The following is a 24,327-nucleotide window of genomic DNA, read 5'->3' on the forward strand; positions in this document are numbered from 1 at the left end:
ACAAAGTACCAGGCATCATGGAAAGTGTTCTTTTAACAGAACTTGAAGATTGGCCTCTGAGAAGGAAAACTGAACGATGTGACTTGAAGCCAGTTATCTCACAGTGTGGAAGGATTCTTGTCCCACATGGTACTGTTGATATTGCTGAACAGATCAAGTTTTTGAGAAATAAGCAAATGGCTACCATCGATGAGAAACGCACTGATGAAATGTTAGTGGAGCCTTCTGTGGGAACACTTGAACAAAAAGAAATTGGTCAGGAACCTTGCCATTTTCTAGAGATGAAGCTGCAAAATGCAGATCCAATTAAAGCCATTGATGAAGACAACCATCTTAAAGAAATTTATGTCAGTGAAGGCAATTTGGAACAAACAAAGATGAAGTCGCAAGATTTGAAGGAACATTCTCTAGAGAACAATATATCCCAGGAAAATTGCAGTGTTGCTCTTACACGAACACCAATTGCTGTACAGCATAAGGACAGTGGGATTCCCTTACCAGCAGAGGAGGTAAAAAGGAGAGACTTTTTGTTGAGTAAATTAAAAACTGTGCTTTCAGAGGGAAACAAGAGGAAACTTTCTCACCTTGTATCTGCAGCTGCAGCAACATCCTGTAGTTCACGTGTTGATGGACCTTCACACAAGAAGAGTAAGGCCGACTCTGACATGGAGATGTTGAGGAGTCATGATTCTGTTACAAGTATCTTGGATTCCACAGAAAAAACAGAGAAAATGACGTTGGATCCAGTTTTTGCACATGCCTTAGGTCTGGCTCCTAAAGAGGTGCTAGATGAGCTACAAAATACCAAATGTCTGGATCAATCAACAACAGACTCCACAACCACCAAATTTCTGGATCAATCAACAACAGACTCCACAACCACCAAATGTCTGGATCAATCAACAACAGACTCCACAACCACCACATTTCTTGATCAATCAACAACAGACTCCACAACCACCAACTTTCTGGATCAATCAACAACAGACTCCACAACCACCAAACTTCTGGATCAATCAACAACAGACTCCACAACCACCAAATGTCTGGATCAATCAACAACAGACTCCACAACCACCACATTTCTGGATCAATCAACAACAGACTCCACAACCACAAATGACCAAGTTGCTGCTCAAGCCCATGTTGCTGCTCAAGCCTTTTCAGAAAAACGGGTTCAGACCGTACAAAAGAAATCGACACCTGTCATCAGGAGGACGAGGAAAATACTCAAAAAGCAGCCAAACCTTTCTACCCAGACAATGAAAAACAAATGTAAGTTGCATGTCACAATTACAATATTTTCAATCTGTTCTATATTCTATCCGTGCCTCGGCTGTATAAAATGTTGATTGTCAAGAGTGGCTGACACTGATTACTGACTCCCTGCTCCCATCTCTCTCATTACCTTTATCAACTTTGTATACTATCTTTTCCAAGTTGCTTCAGCTTTCTCTTCATTTCTCTAACATTTTCCCCAATTATATCTATATATTCATTAATCTCCGCCAGGGGATTCATGTTGTCATCGTTGCGTGTCTGTGTGTTTGTCCGTTGCTAATCTAATTATCTTGCATGATACTACTAGACCGAACAGCACAATTTTTTTCTGCATGCTGCCAGCAGGAAAGAAAAGTAATTACCAAATGTTTTTACATTAACTACAATTTGTCAGCTATTAATTGCAGAGCAATGGTCCCTCCAGCCCATGGGATAGTAGTGATGCTATGGACCGACACTAGCCAGTCAGATGTCTGTCCCTCTGGCTTATGGGATTTACATTACCAACTGACCAATTACAATACTCCCATTGCTATGTCTTATAGGATTCACTGGTAGGCCTACTAGCAGTTTACACGCATGCAAGTCGGCACAAGCCAAGGCTCAAAACTGGAATGCAACTTAAAAATATACTTTTTAGTCAAACTTTTCAGATCACTGTCCTTTTAGAGGCAATACTACTGCCCCACTGCCTTGTATTGGCTAACTTCCTTTTGCAGAGGACTTTCTGAGTGAACGTTGGGCAGAAGAAACAAGTATTTTCAAATTATAACCTTTGTTTGATTGGTGATACAAACATAATTGACAATGAATTAACAACCAAACATTGCAGATTACAGATATTTGGTAGCCAGTGATTGTTAATTGGAGAGTGAGGACAATAGATGATGTGGTGGTAGTTGCATGCTGCACCAGTTTCATGGCTGTACATAGCAATTTAATTGCATACAAGGCAATTATAGCATGCTGCCTCCTGGCTAAGATTGTGCTCTACTGACCACACCTTTCTAGTTGGAAGGTGATAGTCATAATTGAACCTTCCTGTTTTGCTATTATTATTAGAGCATGCCTCCTGGCAGAGATTGTTCTCTACTGAGCACACCGTTCGTTGTAGTTGTAAAGGGATAGTCATAATAGAACCTTCCTGACTACCTACCCCTGACCCTGACCCTAACCATAACCATAACCCCAAGCACGGGGCAGCACACCTAACCCCAACCCTCTCCCGAGTTGGACCAATGCTCCTTCGAACTAATGAAATGTCTGACCAAAGGGTGCCTCCCGTTTTTAGGTTGTAAAATGTTGTGGCCAAGTTTGCTTGTGGATAACTAATTTATATTTGACGAAGTAAATTAAAGGGATACTAGGTAAGTGTGTGTGTGTGTGTGTGTGTGTGTGTGTGTGTGTGTGTGTGTGTGTGTGTGTGTGTGTGTGTGTGTGTGTGCATTGCAACCCCCCCTCTCTCTGACAGGCATAAAACAGGTAGCTGTCTATAATCTATATATAAATATATATGTCACATGACACCCCTGCTCTTACATACATCATCGTCCATCATCTCATTCCGGCCAGTCACAATTTGTGTCCTAACCTTTGTATTCAATGTTTGCATCAACACAAACACTTGAAACTGACCATTCATTGTCAATGGCATTCAATGTTTGTGTTTGGACAAACACTCAAAACTGCCCATTAATTGTCAATGGCATTCAATGTTTGTGTTGCACACAAACCCTCAAAGCTGGACATAGGAGGCCCCTAAAAGAAATAGGCTAAATGTTACCTAGTTTCCCTTTAATGAATAAGTAAGTATTTTTTAAAGTATTGCTGTCAATGTGCTACCTTTTCTTTTACTGTTTCTATCTCTTTTTTTCTTCTCTGTTTTGTCTTCACAGGGTGGTTGCATTTACATTCATCATCTTGTAATCTCAATTACAATGTTTGTACTAGCAACAATTCAGTCAGGAAGAATCAGAAGGAAAAAGTCAGCACTACTTGCCCATCTGCCGATGCTTTGACCTTACTTGCTGACATGGCCCTCAGTGTTGCTAGTGACAATAATCCACAGCAGCCAGAACCAACACTTGAGAGGAAACTTTCGGATGGGTGTGACAAAGATGGTGCCAATCCCAAGCCAGAATCATTGCTTCATGCTCTACTAAGAAAGCCTTCTGCTTGGTCCATGTTAACTAAATCACCTTCATCAAAAGGTGTTCTGGGACACAAAGGTGTGGTTAATTTTGTATTTAACGAGCATGCTTACTCATTGCCCCCGTCTTCCTTTCTACTGTTGGGTTTGTCAGGTATCCCTTTTCAAGTGTCCCCTTTACGTGGTTCTGGAGGTCTTCTGCAGCATCACCAGAATATGTACTGCAGTGAAGCTCAGGCACAACATCTCTTTGTCTCGGAGGAAGAAGAGCGGCGACGCAAATATGGACCAAGACCTCCGGAATATCTACAAGATGCCGTGTGCACGAAGAAGTTCAGACAAGCTCGATCCTTTGTGGAAAAGAATGGGAGACTCCAAGTTACAAGGACATGGAAAGAAAACTATGACTTCAATCTAGACAGCAAGTTTACCACTGACCCAAGCGATAAGACTGTCATCCGAGCCTTGCATGGGTATGTCACTCATTATGTTAGAATTTGAAATTTTTCTCATTTGTATTCATGTATTAGATGTACACTAACATTTGATTGGTCAAATTAAGCAACTATCTTTTTGTAATAACACATTTTTGTACTCTTCTCATCTTGGACAGCCCGTGGGATTTCACAGTTCCAGACACCTTTGAAGAGGTGCGTCTTATTGTCCACATGTGGATATCGCTCTTCTACAGCCGGTCAACTGTGAGATTTTTTCAGATTGACCCTGAAGTTGTGCGTTCACAATATCATGATCGTTTGCACATGCTACTTCAAATGGCACCAGTCCCAGCTCAATCTGAGCTCCTGAAGAACTCCTTTGCCTCAGTGCCTACTATAACTCCAAAGGATCTACACAAAGAGCCGCCACCCCCATATGATATGGCAGTGTTGGACCTGAAAGTCAGAAACCAGAGTTTGATGGACCATACTTCTGATCCACACAGCCAGAGAAAAACGAATGCCTCTAGTGAAAACGCGGTAGATGTCAAAACTTCTCAAGTACTTCAGCCACCAAGTGGATTGCATGGAACCTGTGCTTCATATCTTCACCATGCAAGAGTACAGGTATGTTTAGTTTTTAAATATACAGTATTTTTTAAAGACTCACACAGTGCTTCACATTGGACTAATATAATGCTTATACTAATATAAATGCAGTAAAGTTCCTCTGCTCATTTGATAGTTTTGGACAGATGTTGGCAATAGTGGAAAGGTTGTAGTGACAGCAAAATGTGAATCTAGTTGGGAGCATTTTGTTTCTGTACAACTTTGTTCAGAAATTAAGGTCCCTGCACACTGCTGCGTTTTTCGGATGTTTTGCAGCGTTTTTCCGATGGTTTTCCGTAAAGTCTGCAAGGACCTTTATAAACCTAGAGGAGGTCAGTCTGAAAAGATTGAGTAAACACGTAATTGTCTCCACCAGGCCGAAGGCATGGGGAGAGAGTATGTTTTGCATTCCGTCCGTCCGTCTGGACCACTTGTAGATGTTCCAGGGATGAGTTGCTGAGGCATGCAAAACAGTAGTATATGGATTTATCATCTCCAACTTGGGTAACAACAGGCCTGTGTTAGGCAGTGTTCCTCAATTAGCACTTGTGGAAAAAGTACTCCCATTTTTTTTTACAGTACAACTACCTGTCCTACACGGTAACAATAACTAAAAGAAAAAGGAGTTACATCGTTTAAGGTATAGAACTGCAAATCATAGAATGTGCATTCACTTTATCACTATACTGTATCCAATATCTCTGAAAATTCGTGGAGATCTTGTATCATCTCGACGATATTTATCACCATATCTCCCACCACAATAACAATACTGCAATGTAGAAATACTCTGTAAAGTAACGGTCCGAATTAAAAATGTACTTAAATCTTTTGAAAGTAGCAGATTTACAAGCGACTATTTTCAAATGACCAAAATGTAGGTTGCCAGTGGTGTCATGGTCGTAGAACTCAGTACCACGCCGTGGTACCAAAGAAATTGTGACGTGGTACGGAATGGTGCACGTGATGTGTCCCTTTAGATTCAAGAGAACCTCGGGTCACAAGACTTTCCAAGAAGCACCATGTACCCAGTGGTCTAGGTTTATTGGCGGAGGGCGTGTCGAGTACCGTGCCTAAATCAAATGGCTACTACTTTGCATAACAGGATTAACTGTTTACCTGAAAACACCTTCTCATACACGGTAAGCAACACAGCAGTATGGCTTCAGTAGGCTACTCATGCTTCTGTGTTCTGCACGCAACAATAACGCCTCCTCCTCCAAGGAAGAGAATCGTACAAAACAACTTTTTAGTTTTGCTACTGCTGCACAGTAAAGAAGTTAATCTGATTATTTTAAGACTGCTTTTGTGTTTGTGTGTCAAACTCTCATACGCTATAAACAATATAGGCTTAGGCTATCAGCTGTTCTGTGTGTAGGGGCTGAATTGGTTAATGTAGGCTATGTTTTGTAATAATCAAAATCTACAAAATAACTAGTGTAGTGAAGTAGAAGTACTGAAATTTTTAAATACTCCAGTAAAGTAAAGAATACCTCAAAATTACAGTAGTTTAGTAAATGTACTTAGTTACTTCACACCACTGTCAATAAAGGTAACGGGCCAGTGAAACTTTGCGCACACACACACACACACACTGCCAGTAGGCAAAGGAAGAACCTCCACCCCAATTTATGGTCGCGATATAACAGCCTGCTTCAAGTTTTGACCTATTGTACAAACAAAATATTTTCCCCCATGGATTCCTCAGATCATGACTCAACATAATGGGTCCCAGCCATTTTGTGCCAGATAAGATTTTCATCCATTTATTTTGTCTTCTAATCACACTTTTCTACTACTACTACTGAGTCCTACACATTTTGTCGGCTATGACTGCCATCTAAGTTTTGCAGCTAGTCACTCCCTCCCAATTAGTCTAGGGGTAAAGGTACGCATAACATAAAATGGACAGGAAACCAACTGCAAATTTGAAAATGCTTTTACTTGCACTTAGAGAAAAAAACAACAAAGTTGTTGTTTCAGTTACAAATGGCTCAATAAATACATGATGGAAGTTAATCGACTTTCAAGTACATTCTACCCTAATAGAAAGGGGGTACACAAGCACATGGCCGTTTATCCGTTCTCCTTCTTTTACCAAACCACATATCTCTCCATGCACAAAAAGTCCTGCCCGCCACCCGAATCCATATGTCGGTTCCCCACAACTGCCATATTTACTGTACAAATATTACTTTTGTCAGACACTTATTGCGCAACATTTCGCTGCGATGCAAATTACATCACAACTTCCTCATTCCCCGGCACCTCCCCTTTTCACTGCAGTACAGTACAGTACAGTGGAGTACAGGACAGGACAGTGCAGAGGACTACAGTGCAGTACAGAGGTGTACAGTACAGTGGAGTACAGTACAGCGGTGTACAGTACAGTGGAGCACAGTACAGTGTAGTACAGTGCAGCAGTGTACAGTATAGTACAGTACAGTGGAGCACAGTACAGTACAGTGGAGCACAGTGGAGTACAGCACAGTACAGTATAGTACAGTACAGTACAGTGGAGCACAGTAGAGTACAGTACAGTGGAGTATAGCGCAGTGCATTGCAGGACAGGACAGTGGAACACAGTACAGTGGAGTACAGCACAGTACAGTGTAGTACAGTACAGCACAGCAGTGTACAGTACAGTGGAGTACAGTACAGTGGAGCACAGTAGAGTACAGTACAGTGGAGTACAGCACAGTACAGTGGAGCACAGAGTACAGTGGAGTACAGCGCAGTGCATTGCAGTACAGGACAGTGCAGAGGACTACAGTACAGAGGAGTACAGTATACTATTCCTGCTAGGTTGCCACATTTACGACATCCAAGCAATTTGGTATATAGAAACATTGCCACTTGCCATGCTTGCTTTTAGACGGAAATAAAAACAAGCAAAACAAACAATAGGGCCACTCAGCCAGGTTGCCAAGTTTGCACTTTCCAAGCAACTGGGTATATGCAAACATAATGAGTTGCCATGTTTGCTTTTCCAAGTAAAAAAAACAAACAAAAAAACAGTAGAGTATCGCCACAGTACAGTACAGTGGAATACAGTACAGTGCAGTACAGAGGTGTACAGTACAGTGCAGTTCAGTGGAGTACAGTACAGTGGAGTACTGTACAGTGGAGTACAGTACAGTGGAGTACAGTACAGTGGAGTACAGTACAGCAGTGTACAGTATAGTGCAGTGGAGTACAGTACAGTGTAGCACAGTACAGTGGAGCACAGCGGAGTACAGTGGAGTACAGTACAGCAGTGTACAGTATAGTACAGTGCAGTACAATACAGTACGGTACAGTACAGTGGCATACAGTGGAGTACGGTACAGCACGGTACAGTACAGCACGGTACAGTACAGCACAGTGAAGTACAGTACAGTGGAGTACAGTACAGATGAGCGCAGTGCATTGCAGAACAGGACAGTGCAGATGACTACAGTACAGAGGAGTACAGTATACTATTCCCGCTAGGTTGCCACATTTACGACAACCAAGCAACTTGGTATATAGAAACATTGCCACTTGCCATGCTTGCTTTTCGACGGAAATTAAAACAAGCAAAACAAACAATAGGGCCACTCAGCCAGGTTGCCAAGTTTGCACTTTCCAAGCAACTGGATATATGAAAACATCATGGGTTGCCAAAAAACTGTATTGATTATCGCCATAGTACAGTACAGTGCAGTACAGCAGTGTACAGTACAGTGGAGTACAGTACAGCGGTGTACAGTATAGTACAGTACAGTGGAGTACAGTACAGTTGAGCACAGTACAGTAGAGTACAGTGGAGCACAGTACAGTAGAGTAGAGTACATTACAGTGTAGCACAGTACAGTGGAGTACAGTACAGTGGAGCACAGTGGAGTACAGTACAGTGGAGTACGTTACAGTACAGTGGAGTACGGTACAGTGGAGTACAGTGGCGTACAGTACAGTGGAGTACTGCACAGTAGAGTACAGCACATTACAGTACAGTGGAATACAGTACAGTACAGTACAGCGGTGTACAGTATAGTGGAGTACAGTACAGTGGCATACAGTACAGTGGAGTACAGTACAGTACAGTGAAGTACGGTAGAGTACAGTACAGTGGAGTACAGCACAGTACAGCACAGTACAGTACAGTGGAGTACAGCGCAGTGCAGGACAGGACAGGACAGGACAGTGCAAAGGACTACAGTACAGAGGAGTACACATTTACGATATCCAAGCAACTTGGTATATAGAAACATATAATCTGATTATTTTAAGACTGCTTTTGTGTTTGTGTGTCAAACTCTCATACGCTATAAACAATATAGGCTTAGGCTATCAGCTGTTCTGTGTGTAGGGGCTGAATTGGTTAATGTAGGCTATGTTTTGTAATAATCAAAATCTACAAAATAACTAGTGTAGTGAAGTAGAAGTACTGAAATTTTTAAATACTCCAGTAAAGTAAAGAATACCTCAAAATTACAGTAGTTTAGTAAATGTACTTAGTTACTTCACACCACTGTCAATAAAGGTAACGGGCCAGTGAAACTTTGCGCACACACACACACACACACTGCCAGTAGGCAAAGGAAGAACCTCCACCCCAATTTATGGTCGCGATATAACAGCCTGCTTCAAGTTTTGACCTATTGTACAAACAAAATATTTTCCCCCATGGATTCCTCAGATCATGACTCAACATAATGGGTCCCAGCCATTTTGTGCCAGATAAGATTTTCATCCATTTATTTTGTCTTCTAATCACACTTTTCTACTACTACTACTGAGTCCTACACATTTTGTCGGCTATGACTGCCATCTAAGTTTTGCAGCTAGTCACTCCCTCCCAATTAGTCTAGGGGTAAAGGTACGCATAACATAAAATGGACAGGAAACCAACTGCAAATTTGAAAATGCTTTTACTTGCACTTAGAGAAAAAAACAACAAAGTTGTTGTTTCAGTTACAAATGGCTCAATAAATACATGATGGAAGTTAATCGACTTTCAAGTACATTCTACCCTAATAGAAAGGGGGTACACAAGCACATGGCCGTTTATCCGTTCTCCTTCTTTTACCAAACCACATATCTCTCCATGCACAAAAAGTCCTGCCCGCCACCCGAATCCATATGTCGGTTCCCCACAACTGCCATATTTACTGTACAAATATTACTTTTGTCAGACACTTATTGCGCAACATTTCGCTGCGATGCAAATTACATCACAACTTCCTCATTCCCCGGCACCTCCCCTTTTCACTGCAGTACAGTACAGTACAGTGGAGTACAGGACAGGACAGTGCAGAGGACTACAGTGCAGTACAGAGGTGTACAGTACAGTGGAGTACAGTACAGCGGTGTACAGTACAGTGGAGCACAGTACAGTGTAGTACAGTGCAGCAGTGTACAGTATAGTACAGTACAGTGGAGCACAGTACAGTACAGTGGAGCACAGTGGAGTACAGCACAGTACAGTATAGTACAGTACAGTACAGTGGAGCACAGTAGAGTACAGTACAGTGGAGTATAGCGCAGTGCATTGCAGGACAGGACAGTGGAACACAGTACAGTGGAGTACAGCACAGTACAGTGTAGTACAGTACAGCACAGCAGTGTACAGTACAGTGGAGTACAGTACAGTGGAGCACAGTAGAGTACAGTACAGTGGAGTACAGCACAGTACAGTGGAGCACAGAGTACAGTGGAGTACAGCGCAGTGCATTGCAGTACAGGACAGTGCAGAGGACTACAGTACAGAGGAGTACAGTATACTATTCCTGCTAGGTTGCCACATTTACGACATCCAAGCAATTTGGTATATAGAAACATTGCCACTTGCCATGCTTGCTTTTAGACGGAAATAAAAACAAGCAAAACAAACAATAGGGCCACTCAGCCAGGTTGCCAAGTTTGCACTTTCCAAGCAACTGGGTATATGCAAACATAATGAGTTGCCATGTTTGCTTTTCCAAGTAAAAAAAACAAACAAAAAAACAGTAGAGTATCGCCACAGTACAGTACAGTGGAATACAGTACAGTGCAGTACAGAGGTGTACAGTACAGTGCAGTTCAGTGGAGTACAGTACAGTGGAGTACTGTACAGTGGAGTACAGTACAGTGGAGTACAGTACAGTGGAGTACAGTACAGCAGTGTACAGTATAGTGCAGTGGAGTACAGTACAGTGTAGCACAGTACAGTGGAGCACAGCGGAGTACAGTGGAGTACAGTACAGCAGTGTACAGTATAGTACAGTGCAGTACAATACAGTACGGTACAGTACAGTGGCATACAGTGGAGTACGGTACAGCACGGTACAGTACAGCACGGTACAGTACAGCACAGTGAAGTACAGTACAGTGGAGTACAGTACAGATGAGCGCAGTGCATTGCAGAACAGGACAGTGCAGATGACTACAGTACAGAGGAGTACAGTATACTATTCCCGCTAGGTTGCCACATTTACGACAACCAAGCAACTTGGTATATAGAAACATTGCCACTTGCCATGCTTGCTTTTCGACGGAAATTAAAACAAGCAAAACAAACAATAGGGCCACTCAGCCAGGTTGCCAAGTTTGCACTTTCCAAGCAACTGGATATATGAAAACATCATGGGTTGCCAAAAAACTGTATTGATTATCGCCATAGTACAGTACAGTGCAGTACAGCAGTGTACAGTACAGTGGAGTACAGTACAGCGGTGTACAGTATAGTACAGTACAGTGGAGTACAGTACAGTTGAGCACAGTACAGTAGAGTACAGTGGAGCACAGTACAGTAGAGTAGAGTACATTACAGTGTAGCACAGTACAGTGGAGTACAGTACAGTGGAGCACAGTGGAGTACAGTACAGTGGAGTACGTTACAGTACAGTGGAGTACGGTACAGTGGAGTACAGTGGCGTACAGTACAGTGGAGTACTGCACAGTAGAGTACAGCACATTACAGTACAGTGGAATACAGTACAGTACAGTACAGCGGTGTACAGTATAGTGGAGTACAGTACAGTGGCATACAGTACAGTGGAGTACAGTACAGTACAGTGAAGTACGGTAGAGTACAGTACAGTGGAGTACAGCACAGTACAGCACAGTACAGTACAGTGGAGTACAGCGCAGTGCAGGACAGGACAGGACAGGACAGTGCAAAGGACTACAGTACAGAGGAGTACACATTTACGATATCCAAGCAACTTGGTATATAGAAACATTGCCACTTGCCATGCTTGCTTTTAGACAAGCAACTGGATATATGAAAACATCATGGGTTGCTATGTTTGCTCTTCCAAGTAAAAAAGTATCGAGTATCACCCTCCCGCTATTGCCTTCTTCCCATTTGCGACGCGTGGCGCTAGGATGAACGGGCCAAAGGCCTGCGAAAGTCATTTATAATAAGGGTAACTAATAAGCAGTATTGGTTATAGAGAAGGATATTAGAGCAAACGGTTGATGAGCACTTGCAGTGGTAAGGTGTTTCAAAAGAAAAGGAGACTAACAAAATAACTTCACCTGACCGAAACCCAAACAATAACAAAGGGTCAAACTATAACTCAGGCCTAACAAACTCCTTCCCGAAGGGAGCTACAAATAAACAAAAGGAATAAGCTAAAGTTTAACGAATAGCTGGAGTAAGATAAGCAATGTTGTCTTGTCGGAGTCCAGACAAAGACTGTCTTTTATAGCAGACGCACTGAGGCCTCCAGTGCGTCAAATGACCGGCTTGGCCAATGAGGGTGATCAGGCCCTCACGCAGCTTCTACCGGTTCTCGCGAGAGATGGCAAGTTAGAAGGCACATCTTTAGTCTGTAGCTGGGATAAGCACAGTAAATGGCAACAGCAACACTGGTCTTGTACGGAGATGACGTTTTTGGAGCTGCATGACGCTGCCTGTTGTTGCTGTTGTAACACTTCAATTTCCCCTCTGGGATTAATAAAGTCTATCTATCTAGTGGTATCTATCTAGTGGTGCCTCATGGCCACGCTGGTGGATAAAATGTATGCATAAATCATAAGATATGGAATACTAAATGAAGCCAAAAATGGGGTGAAGAAAAAGGTACTGTGAATCTAATAATTAAATGTAGGTACATTATTAGGGTAATAAGAATACTTCACAAGTTTACATATACATTTATTGAACATAGATGATCTTCTGTGGGACAGGGACTTTTAGCTAAAATCCATTTGGGAATTCATTGTTTTCTTTCTTTTTTTCTCTCTAGACTTTTGTCAGCTCTCAAGGATGTGAGGCCACTACTCCATCCATCTGGATGGATCTGGACCACACTGCAATGCCTCTTAAAAGTGCAATTTGTACAGAGACTAGCATTCAGCAAGAGAGCATTCTGGGGACTCAAGGAATTATGACGGTTTTGCAGAAATCGAGTAATGAAAAGTCTGAAGTATCTGAAGCTTGTGGAGAAAGTCAGAGGCCTGATGAGCGCATTCAAAGGATATATGAAAGATGTGACCTAGAAGTTTCTCCACAAAGACTTCATATAGACGAAGATTATACAAGTGATTGTTCTCCACCAACACTTCATATAGGTGATTATACAAGTGATTGTATTGCTACAGTCAAAGATAATTATTTTTCATTTGAACAACAATCTGCTGGAGATAAATCTAAAGCACTCACGTCAAGTTGGGCTCAAAATGTGGAAAAGGATAAGAATGATCGTCATGTTGAAGATGAGTTTCAAAATGGAAGGGAATCTAAAAGTGATAGGATTGGCTATGGTGACAAAGGAGACGATACCCGTGTGGAGGATAATGCCACCATGAAGAACAGTAACATTTCACTACATCAAAATGTTGCACCAGACAGTCCCTCTCACAACAAGCCTGGTCATGTGGAATCTCAAGACGAGATAGTATCACAAATCATAAGTGAGCGCCATTCAAGACTGAACATACCTGATGAGAACACTTCTGATTTAGCTGATTTAATTGCAGCCATCTCCCACTCCAAGGATATTCTCGTAGGAGAGGAAAAAAAGATTGATCCAATTGAAGAGGAGAGACAGATTGATCATTCAGATGAGTTTTCTTTCCAGCAGCAATCCAAGCTGTCTTCAGTCAAGGTATCAGAAATGCAGGAAGGTCAGGCAGAAATCCCATTCATTGGAATAGACAATGCTATGCAGGATGTGTTGCTCTCATTGGCCGTGCATTCACAAGACAAGGCAGTAGAATCTGATAGAAATTATAGATTAGCAAGGACACATAGTCAGGAAGTAATCCCTCTCCTTAGAATAGAAGATGATGAGCAGGACATGTTGGAACATTTCTTATATTCACAAGACAAGGTTGAAAAAGAGAGAAGGATTGATAATTCAGCTCAATTCTCTTTCCAGCAGCAACCCCAGCTTTCTCAATGCACGGTATCAGAAATGCAGGAACGTCAGGTAGAAATTCCATTAATTGGAATGGACACTTCTCCGCAGGATATGTTAGACTTTGTGTGTGAAGAGAACACTGAAGCTGAAGATGAGATAAGGATTGACCTAAAAGATCAGGTAGAAATTCCATTCATTGGAATAGACCGCTCTAAGCAGGATTTGTTTGACTCACTGACCTTGCATTCACAAGACGATGATAAAGAATTGGATAGAAATGAGAAGACATTAGCAAGGATTCATAGTCGGGTACAATTCCTTACAATCGAATCCTACAGGCAGGATTCATTGGACCAGTTCTTATATTCACAAGACAAGGTTGAAATGGATATAGAATATAAGAGATTACCAAGGGAACATAGTGAGATAGAAATTCCATCAACACTATTCCAAGGATATGAAGAGGGTACAGATTCCCAGCGGTTACAGTCTCCTAACAAGGCAGAAGGAGAAATTCCATTCCTGTGGGGTCTAGAAGAAATTCCACCCCTAGAAGTAGAGGATTCCAGGCTGTTAGACCTACAAGCCACACAATATGCGTCTAAAGAAGTGTTTCAGACAGTGAAAGATGCTTTGCATTCCAACCAACAAATAGGCGATATTGAAAGTGAGTATGATGACAGATGTCCAACCCCAACCATCGATGAGAAACCATATGACTATATGCCTTCTTGTAGTGGTGATGAAGAAGTCTGCAAAATTGTCACAGACAAAGATCTCAGTGTAAGACCAACTCCTATAGAAGACCAGTTGCCTCTTGACCAGGAACTTCATATGTCTGAAGAAATTAGTCCTAATCTGAACAATGAACAAAAATCTCTTTCTGACCTTCACATCAGGACTTTCAGAGTACTGAGTTCCTTATCCAAGCAGCTCTCTAAATCTGGCTACACTGACACATTCTGTCAGTTTGAGAATGACATTGCCATGCAAGAATCATCACATCACTTTCTTAAATCATCTCTTGTGTCTACATTATTGCCAGAGGAAGAGATTTCACACCATGGTGAGGCAACTTCCAAGGAAACGGGCTTTCTGCAAACCAATACACATGCAAAGGGTTTTGCAAAAGTTGAGAAAAGTAAAAACAACGCTGATTTGCTACAAAACTTAGTTAATGATAATTCATTCAGCCAGCGCCCAGTCATGGCTGTGAAACCATGTAAGAATGACAGCGGGGCAAATTACATTTGCTCAGAAGAGCCCATGGATACGTCAGAGACTGTTCCCAGAGGCAACCGAACCACGTACCCTACACCAATCACCACTCGCATGGGGATACAAGCAGGCAGTTCCATTGGTATGCCTGAGGTCCTTATAAAGCAAGAAATAACTTCAAAGGCAAAATGGGCATCTGATGATGAAGAGATTATTGAGAAATTTAATTTGGATGAACCAAAACTTGCCCTTATAGATGCATTATATCAGTACCCAGAAAGTGACCATTCAGACATCAAGGTGAATCCCTCTATGAAACTGGGACAAACGTCTGCAGACATTGTTGAAATAACTGAGAAAACTCCTTCAGCTTATGGCGGCAGAGAGACGGATGGCAAATGTTTTACTATGGATGATTCAACAAGCTCAATGAAATGCACAGTGTTTTACTCCAGTAGAATGGGAAGTAAGCCATCTCTAATGGAACAGCTCTCTGAAAGGTGCCAACAGTCTGACCCCACCCAATCTTCAATGGAGCAAGAGTGTCTTATCTTCTCAGAACAAATGAACCAGCTTATGAAAAGGAAAAGGAGAGGGCTTGGCTCAAGTCATATCAAAGACTTTGACAGATCAAAGACCCACAGGACAGAGAAGGTCTCTCCTATCACTGTGCGCTTTTCCCGTCTACAGGAGCAGGAGGATTCATTGGAACACTTTGATTTGCAACCACGTCTTGGTGGTCAAAGGATCAAGGTAGACATGCAAGAGAGGGAATGTCTGGCGGAAACCCCGGTCAAAGAGAATACCTTACAATTTCATAAATTGTCTCATGGAAATGGATCTTATCCTGCGGTCGCTGACATGACATCAGAATGTACCAGGTCATACCAAGCCATGATGAATGATGTTTGTTCCGGCAAAAATATGTCATCCAAAACTGAGGGCCCCAAACAAGCTAGCAGTTATTCAAAGTCTGGATTGAGCAACCATGTTGACTTGAGTGGTCAAACGAAGAGAGAAATGTATGACAGCCTGCAAAGTAATCTGAATTCAGTTGTGAGACAATCCTGTAAAACCAAGTTCAGATTCTACATATTGGTGACTTCAGATGACATCTTCTTTAAAGAGACAAAGGTATGGTTAACCATTTTCTTTTTCTTTTATATGTGGCTTTCACCTTTATTTTAGATTTTTTTATAGAGGGACAGACAGTAGGCTGACAGGAAATGGGGAGAGAGATTGGGGAGTGACATCCAGTAAAGGCCGTCGGGATCGGGAGTCGAGCCCGCGGCACACTGCCAGACTCGGGCTACCAGCCAAGGTGCCTGGACCATTGAGCCACGGCCCAGGCCTGGTTAACCATTTTAATCTAATGGAGCCTAATCACAGCAGCCATGTTGACAGTGCCATCATGGACAGCGCCTGTACAGTTATCTTAATGCTGGCAGACAAACAGACTTAAATTAAAAACCCACAATTCACATTATTACCGTAAGCTGCGTTTACCTGTCAAAATGGCTGATGTGGAAAGGTTCCATGTATATAATAATCTTTTCCAGCTAATATAATTAGCTAAACAAATAATACTATGAATGCCCTGCACTCTTGCTATTATTTTAAAATGATTTAATGCTGCATTTCAGAGGGTGCCACCATTGCATTGTCTTATATCAATGGTATAAAATGTATGCATCTCTGATATATTTCATTTATAATGATCAGTCCATTTAACCCATTTAGGCCTGACGTCGAAATTTAAAAAATGTCTTCTAAATTCTGACAGTTTTCTGAAACGCCTCATGTTTCTGTATCAGTGATGCTCCATATTTCATGTCAAGGACCCCAAAAATTATATTTAATTGGCCACTGACCCCCATCTGAAAATATGTTAATCCAGGAACCCCTCAGAAGCAAAGATTTGAGTTAAAAAACGTTCGCTGTAAAATAATATATATTCAAATATTTGTGCTGCATTTTCAAAAATAGCAGACCTACGAGCTCGTAGCGCGGCACTATTTTTCAACGGATAGATCTGTCTTCTTGGTAGGTACCATTTGATTTCACAAATGTTGGCTCTAGACGTATAATTTAGATTCATTTAACCCCTTAAGCCCTATACTTTGTCACACAACAAGTGGCAAAAATAGCCAATCTAGATGCTCAGGTTGTGCTTGTAGAAAGGCAGTTTTTGCCCATTATGTGCCAACTGCATGAGTGCAGTTGTACTGCAAGAGGGATCCTGATCATCCAGTACTAGGATCCTCTCACTTTATAGGAAGGAGCTATGATGACAACTTTTAGATTTGATCAGCAATGAAAATGCACAATCCATCCTGGAGTGTACTGAGCTCCACCTTTAAAAATAAATAAACAATTTTATATGGCTGTTAATCTATTTTCAACCTCAAGTTGATTTCAATTTAATATTTTGGAAAAAGATAAAAGTCCCATTCATTTCAGATGAATACCTCGACACAACTTGGCTTCTAGAATGGCATCTCTTTTTGGGCTGAGACTAGCTGTAACTGGATTTTTTTTGTTTTGTTTCTTTTATCCATTTTAATACTGAATGGACTGCCATGCAATTGAATTAATTAATTAAATTGGGAGGTAGAAAACTAGCAGCCTTTCAGTTAGACTGTCAACTATTGAGTTCTACAGTGAAATTCTGGACTTAAATACTTAACTACACTTTTCAACTTATTAACGGCTCACAACCTTTCTATGAGAGACAAAATTGTTAGGTGACGTGGTCCTTTAATGTAATGTACATTTATTTTTTAGAGTTGGTTGTACAGTTTTATTTTTACACTGTAAATGTATGTAATGACATTTACATTTTTAGAGTTGGTTGTGCAGTTTTAGTGTAAAGTTGTAAAATTAGTATTCCGTGCTGACATGCCTTCCAGGGGCATCATGAGCCATCATCATACCTTGAGACTGGAATTCCCAAGGTTACCTTGTGGTGTTTGTAAGGTTAATCTCTTTTCAATCTGTCATTCTAAAGGCACAGTTGGAAGCAAATGGCCACACTGAAGTAGAGCCATTACAGTTCTTCCTGAGTGAGGGTCGTTCTTCATTGCCACTACTCATCATAATCAGGAATGAAGATATTGCAGAGCATATTTGTGAGGTAATACAATGGCTATAGGACTGGCAATATGGAGTGCAATCACACAATAATATATATTGCAGAGAGTTTGTTTTAACTATGTAAATACAGTTTGATTTCCATGTGCCCTGTTGTCTCAGGTACCTTATTTGCCCAGGTTGAAGAGGTCGCCAGGTGTATTCTTTTCAGGAATTGATGAACCTGATGATATTGTGAACCTTACACATCAGGAGGTTTTCACCAGAGGTGGTTTTGTGGTGTTTGACAGATCAGCGCTGGAGGAACTCACTGTTGGTATGAATTGTTTTTGGATTATTGAATAGCAGTTTTTGTTTTATGGAGATCTTGTAACATAACAGCATACATCATTTTGTCCAATTGTTAATTGAAATTAAAATTGTAACGTTCGCTGTGCTTACAGTGCAGTAATAGCTTAGCGAAGAGGCTAACAGTGTCCTTTTGCCCATATATCCATATACTAAAATTGATGACATCAGGGATCTCCATATATGTGCATAGCAGGTCGCATTTACTATGATATGATCCCTGATTAACTATCATCCCTGGTGATGTCAGTGATGTCACAAGACCTATGTCATAGTGATGTCACAAGACCTGGACATATATGGGGGCTTTCCCCATGTATGGGGATTGTGGGTGACGTGACAAAAAATGTCATAGTTAACTGCGCAATAAAATCACTTAACAGAAATGTTGCAGGTAATTCTGGAAAAACTCTGGAACGGCTATCGGTAGTGCAGTTTTGGCACCAGAGTTCGCTTCTGTCCAATGACTCAATACTATTGATAGGACTTTGTAGAGTAATGGCTCGTACACAGTACACACTGCCCGATATTTGCTCCGATTATGCTGTCGGTTACCATTTTTGGCGCCAAGGTTTTGCTCGCTGTGTGTGAAAGGCTCTGCGAGAAGATATAGCGCCGATAAAAGCGCTCGCCGACGCCTTCCCGACCGTTTCTGAATATCTAGCAGGTTTGATATATTTGGCTCTCTCCGATTGGACATCATACAGTATGAACTGGGTTGCGACCCAGCTGTGCTCACTCACTGTCTGTCTGTATCGATAGATGATCAGATGATAATATATATAACCTTTATTCCGTGGGTAAATCCCTGTGTCGTACATAATTATTGGTAGCTATATTAGCGCAATGTTGCTGTTAAATAGTCCAACGCATTTAACTTGAATAATGTTGATAAAACTGCATCAGTATCAACAGTGCAGAGCAAACTTTTGGACCGTGTGTGTGTGTGTCATGCACGGAGAGAGACAGTTATTTAATGAAAATCAAGATTTAACGTCCTGTCTCGCTATAGCGCACGTAGACTATACACTATCACAAACATTTCGCCCTGTGTAGCCTGGCTATTCCTGTGTGTGGCGTGCACAGGGAGAGAGAGAGAGATGCGTCCTGTGTCGGTCTCACAGGACGGTATCACGGTATCCTGCACGTGCGTGAGATGTGAAAATGAATTGGAATAAAAAACAAATTATCACATCTTGGTGAACTCTTGCAGTGTGTGATGCCTAGTCCGCTTAACAATCGTTTAATTTGAAAGCCATAAAGATATATTGACAAAACTCCTACAGTCTGTAGGGGCCATAATGCCATGTGTTCTCACATGAGAAGTTTCACAAAAGTGAAGACAATGATGGGTGGGGAAATGGCCTTTATGCCACCAAGCTGGTCAAGGCTCCCATTGGTCCCAAACCCAGTCAATCAGTTGCCTGTGAGTGCATGATATAATGCTTCTGTGATTATGCTGAAGTCACAATCTCCTAAAGCAAGTTTCCTCACTTGTTTATTTAATTCACCAGGGTTACCTTCGTAACCTATAATTTTTCATGGTGCTAAACCTGGTCTTATCTTTTTTTAAGGCAATGTGAAAAGTCTATTGCAAGCGTTAGAGGACCTAAGTAAGAAGGGGAAATGGAAGTGGATGCTACACTACAGAGACAGCCGTCAGCTAAAAGAAGAAGCACGGTACACTTAAACTCTTAACTCTATTGCCTCACTTTAGTATACCAAATGTTTGTTCTACATTTTTGTTTAACCCATTTTGGGGCGGGAACCCCTTTTGGTGTTAGCATTATGTTATGCTTTAGCTATTGAAAAATAGCAGATCTACAAGCTCATAGCGCGTGCTACGAGCTTGTAGGTCTGCTATTCTCTAAGGACAACTTCAACCAAGGTTCATGTTTTAGGTTGTTATTAGAGAAACTAAAAGGTGAGTGTTCTTTTTTTTTCATTTGCTGCTTTCTTTCGTTTTAGGGATTTTAGCAGTTTTTGACAGGGGGGCGGGGGCATTCGAGCATGGGTCTAAATATGTATTTTTTTTCCAAATTTGATGGTGATTTATTTATTTATTATTTACTATAGTCCTAATAAACCCCAAGAAATTACATCTGGTTACAGAAGATCACAGGATCTACTGAATGTGAAGGTAGCCTACTGGGGAAGGCTTATACTGTGTGTATAGGCTCAATATGTCAGTTTGTCACATTCAATAGACCCTGTGATGTTTTGTGGCCAGATGTAATTTCCTGGGGTTTATTAGAACTATAGTAAATAATAAAATAATAAATCGCCATAATATTTTGTAAAAAAATACATATTTAGCAACATGCTCAAATGCCCCCGCCCCCCTGTCAAAAACTGCTAAAATCCCTAAAACGAAAGAAAGCAGCAAATGAAAGAAAATTAACATTCACCTTTTAGTTTCTCTAATAACAACCTAAAACATGAACTTTGGTTGAAAAAAACTAAAGTTGTCCTTTAAATCAAAAAACGACTGACATAGAAACATAGCTTTTTCAGAAAACTGTCAGGATGTAGAAGACATTTTTAGAATCTGATCTCAGGTCAAAATGGGTTAATTACTTAAATAAGTCAGAATTGATGCATAGATTGTTTGATCAAACAATACATTAGTTTACTAAGCTGTAGGGAGCCAAAAGGCAAGCTAATATGATTAAATTGCCATTTCTTTCTGCAGGTTGAGTGCAGAAGCAAAGGAGAAAAAATACTTGATCGACTGCTGCCAAGAATCTGGAATGGTGGAGGTCTTGCCCTACCACGAGTGTGACCATGTGTCACAGGAAGAACCTAACTACCTCAGTTGTTTGAGTAATTTACAGGTCCAGAATATATCGGCACGCTTCCCTGTTTTCATAACAGGTATGACATTAATGTACTAATATATAGAGTATACATAGTGTGTGTGTGTGTGTGTGTGTGTGTGTGTGTGTGTGTGTGTGTGTGTGTGTGTGTGTGTGTGTGTGTGTGTGTGTGTGTGTGTGTGTGTGTGTGTGTGTGTGTGTGTGTGTGTGTGTGTGTGTGTGTGTGTGTGTGTGTGTGTGTGTGTGTGTGTGTGTGTGTGTGTGTGTGTGTGTGTGTGTGTGTGTGTGTGTGTGTGTGTGTGTGGGTTGTAGATTTGTTCCAAAACATGATGTGACGTCCTGCAACTTATTTCAATATCTGTCCTGTGACTTTCACAAATATCTGTGAAGCCGAAAGATTGGCATTTGTTAGGGCCGATTCATACTCCTATTTTAGATAAATTATCACACAGATAATTGCAATTAACGATTTAATTGTGTTTCTGTTGACAACTGGAGCATATTCTTTATTTTTATTTATTTTTATCCCACGATTTTTGTAATGCTTCTTTTTCACCCGATGCCAATTGCCTAAACTGTGCCCAAAATCCTGGGCACTACTCTCCCTCTGCCAACCTGGGGAGAGCAGATATGACAAATAACTTGAACATACACAGAGAACGACTGCACTACTACTATGTGCATTTACAAAACATTTAGGATACAAGGATTCAGGGATAGACAGGATGCTGAGGGTGGAGAAGGGGGAAGATATAAAACGCAGGTCTCTGGACAAATTTTAACCAGAGACGTTGGAAGCCAAGTTCAGTATATATCGCTGAGTCTGGAAAAAAATATATCACATCATTTTACTCATGGGCATTTAGAACAGTAAACTGCTTTAAGGGTAAGACCACTTTTTGAGAGGTTTGGGTTGTTTTCTTACCTTATTATGGGCAAACTAGTCCATTCCATGAGTTATTTCGCTCCGTTGTGTTTATTAGCAATTTAAGAAATAAAAAGTCTCTCATTGACTTCCATTGTAACGGGGAAACGGCTCTCAAAGTCACTCTTTTAGCACATAATCCAACGCAACAAAAGCTGATTCTGACAGGAAAACTCATGCAGTTTTATTTTCGTCTTTTAAGATAGGTTTATAAAGTTACTATTTTAGTCGGAGATAGACTGAAGCAGCACTCCGGCGTCCCCAACTCTCGCGGGGACATATTGCGAGGTTCTGTTTGTAAACAAGTCTCCACGCTGTTTGAGATGCACCCAGCTGCAGCCTCGCATACGAGCAGACACAGACGCTTCTTAACCCCTTTTGACTCAACTATAGAAATATTGAAGTAGATTACATTTGACCTTACTTTTGTCTGTGATATTTGGCAATGTCTGTTTGGGAAAAATTTGACCCATCAGGCACTAGGACTACTAAATTTGACCCATCAGGCAGTAGGACACGGCATCTCACAATAGAGATCGTAGTAACTGTAATAGTGGGATAGTGAAATAGTGTAATAAGTCTAATTTTGTAATAGTGTAATGGTGTAATAAATGCAATAGTGTAATACATGTAATGGTGTAATAGTGTAATAAGTGTAATAATTTAATAGTGTAATAAGTGTAATTGTGTAATTACTATAATAGTGTAATAACCCTAATAGCCTAATGTATCAAATTTGGCACATACCTACATTTATATCTATTGTTTGTGCTAAATGCAAATTGAGTATCTCAACTTAATATAGTATCTGATGGCAGAAACACAAAGATTAGATGGGGGGGGGGGGGGACTTGGCTTGACTTGGTTGGCGTAGGCATACCTACCGGATCTTCTTTCTACACAAATTAGTCAAAACAAGACAAAATTGACATTTTTTTATTAAAAATAAAACCGCATGATGTCATATACTGTCAGAATCAGCTTTTGTTGCATTGGTTTATGTGCTAAAAGAGTGACTTTGAGAGCTGTTTCCTCGTTACAATGGAAGTCAATGAGCAACTTTTTTATTTATTTTGTATTTCTTAAATTGCTAATAAACAACACAACGGAATAACTGATGGAATGGACTAGTTTGCCCATAATAAGGTAAGAAAACAACCCAAACCTCTCAAAGTGGTCTTACCCTTTAAGCTTCTCTTGCTTCAAGGGGCAACATTTGTGCGACTCTGCGAAATGTTGATTTCAAAGTAGTTAACTACTCCAGGATGTGCTTTCCTAAAAATATTTGTATTATATTTTCTATTTGGACAGATTCATTTCTAATTACTGCAGGTTCTAATTGGTGTTGAATTAAAACAAATGAGGCAACGCATTAAAAATCACATTGTTTTCATTCTTACAGATGCAACGCATTAAACATCACATTGTTTTTATTCTTACAGATGCAACGGTGGCCAGTGTCTTTGGAAGAAATGGAATTTTAGCCATGAATATAGATGCATTCCTGATCACTGCTCAAAGTGAATTTTATACCTTGTGATAAACAGGACGAATTGAAGAGCTATTTCGAATGCTACTTTCAAGCTTGGCTAAGTACATGGACATCCACTCAAAACAACAACAAAAACTGCAAAAACAACAAAACTGTAAAATGGTTATTTCAAAATTCTACAGTCATTGTTTATTCTACAAAATGATATAACTTATGCTTTTTTAACTTTTGTACCTGACTTGATGTAGATTTTTGGTTTGATATTTAAAGTTTAGTCATATTTATGTGTAAATTTATTTATGAACCATTTAATGGCTATAGGCTAACAATGATACCAACATGCAGTTGGGTATGTATATTTGATCTTATTTTTTTAGATTTATTTTTTTACTATTGCACTGCAAACTATGTATATGGGGACCCATACACATTCAGTGCTTATATCGTCATTGTTTGGCTGTTTTCTCAATTTTAAGAGATGTAAATATTGTCATTGTTCAGCTGTGTTTTAAATTGTCATTGTTCAGATGTGTTTTCATGATTAAGAGTAAAGATCCATCAAACTTTAACCGTTCTAGTACCTGATTGAAATGTATACAATCTGTCTGAAATGCTTGTGTTTAGAGTGTATTAATGTGTTAATGTAAATCG

General features: G+C 40.6%; 1 protein-coding gene across 2 annotated transcripts; it reads left to right on the forward strand.

Annotated features, from left to right (window-relative positions):
* Positions 1-333: 333 nt before the first annotated feature.
* On the forward strand, positions 334-24,297 carry tasor2 (transcription activation suppressor family member 2). 2 transcript variants are annotated; one of them, XM_083763786.1, is made up of 9 exons: positions 334-1,275; positions 3,177-3,903; positions 4,044-4,494; positions 12,672-16,139; positions 18,013-18,138; positions 18,258-18,411; positions 20,018-20,123; positions 21,136-21,317; positions 23,627-24,297. In XM_083763786.1, exons 1-9 carry the CDS (start codon positions 378-380, stop codon positions 23,722-23,724), a joined length of 6,210 nt encoding a protein of 2,069 aa, XP_083619912.1. In that variant the 5' UTR covers positions 334-377; the 3' UTR covers positions 23,725-24,297. The 2 variants fall into 2 exon arrangements, with proteins under 2 accessions (XP_083619912.1, XP_083619913.1); XM_083763787.1 differs by having other exon boundaries at positions 3,585-3,903.
* The last annotated feature ends 30 nt before the right edge of the window (positions 24,298-24,327 follow it).

Source organism: Protomyctophum parallelum (assembly GCF_964188405.1).
Source record: "Protomyctophum parallelum genome assembly, chromosome: 4".
In the NCBI taxonomy this organism is placed as follows: domain Eukaryota; kingdom Metazoa; phylum Chordata; class Actinopteri; order Myctophiformes; family Myctophidae; genus Protomyctophum; species Protomyctophum parallelum.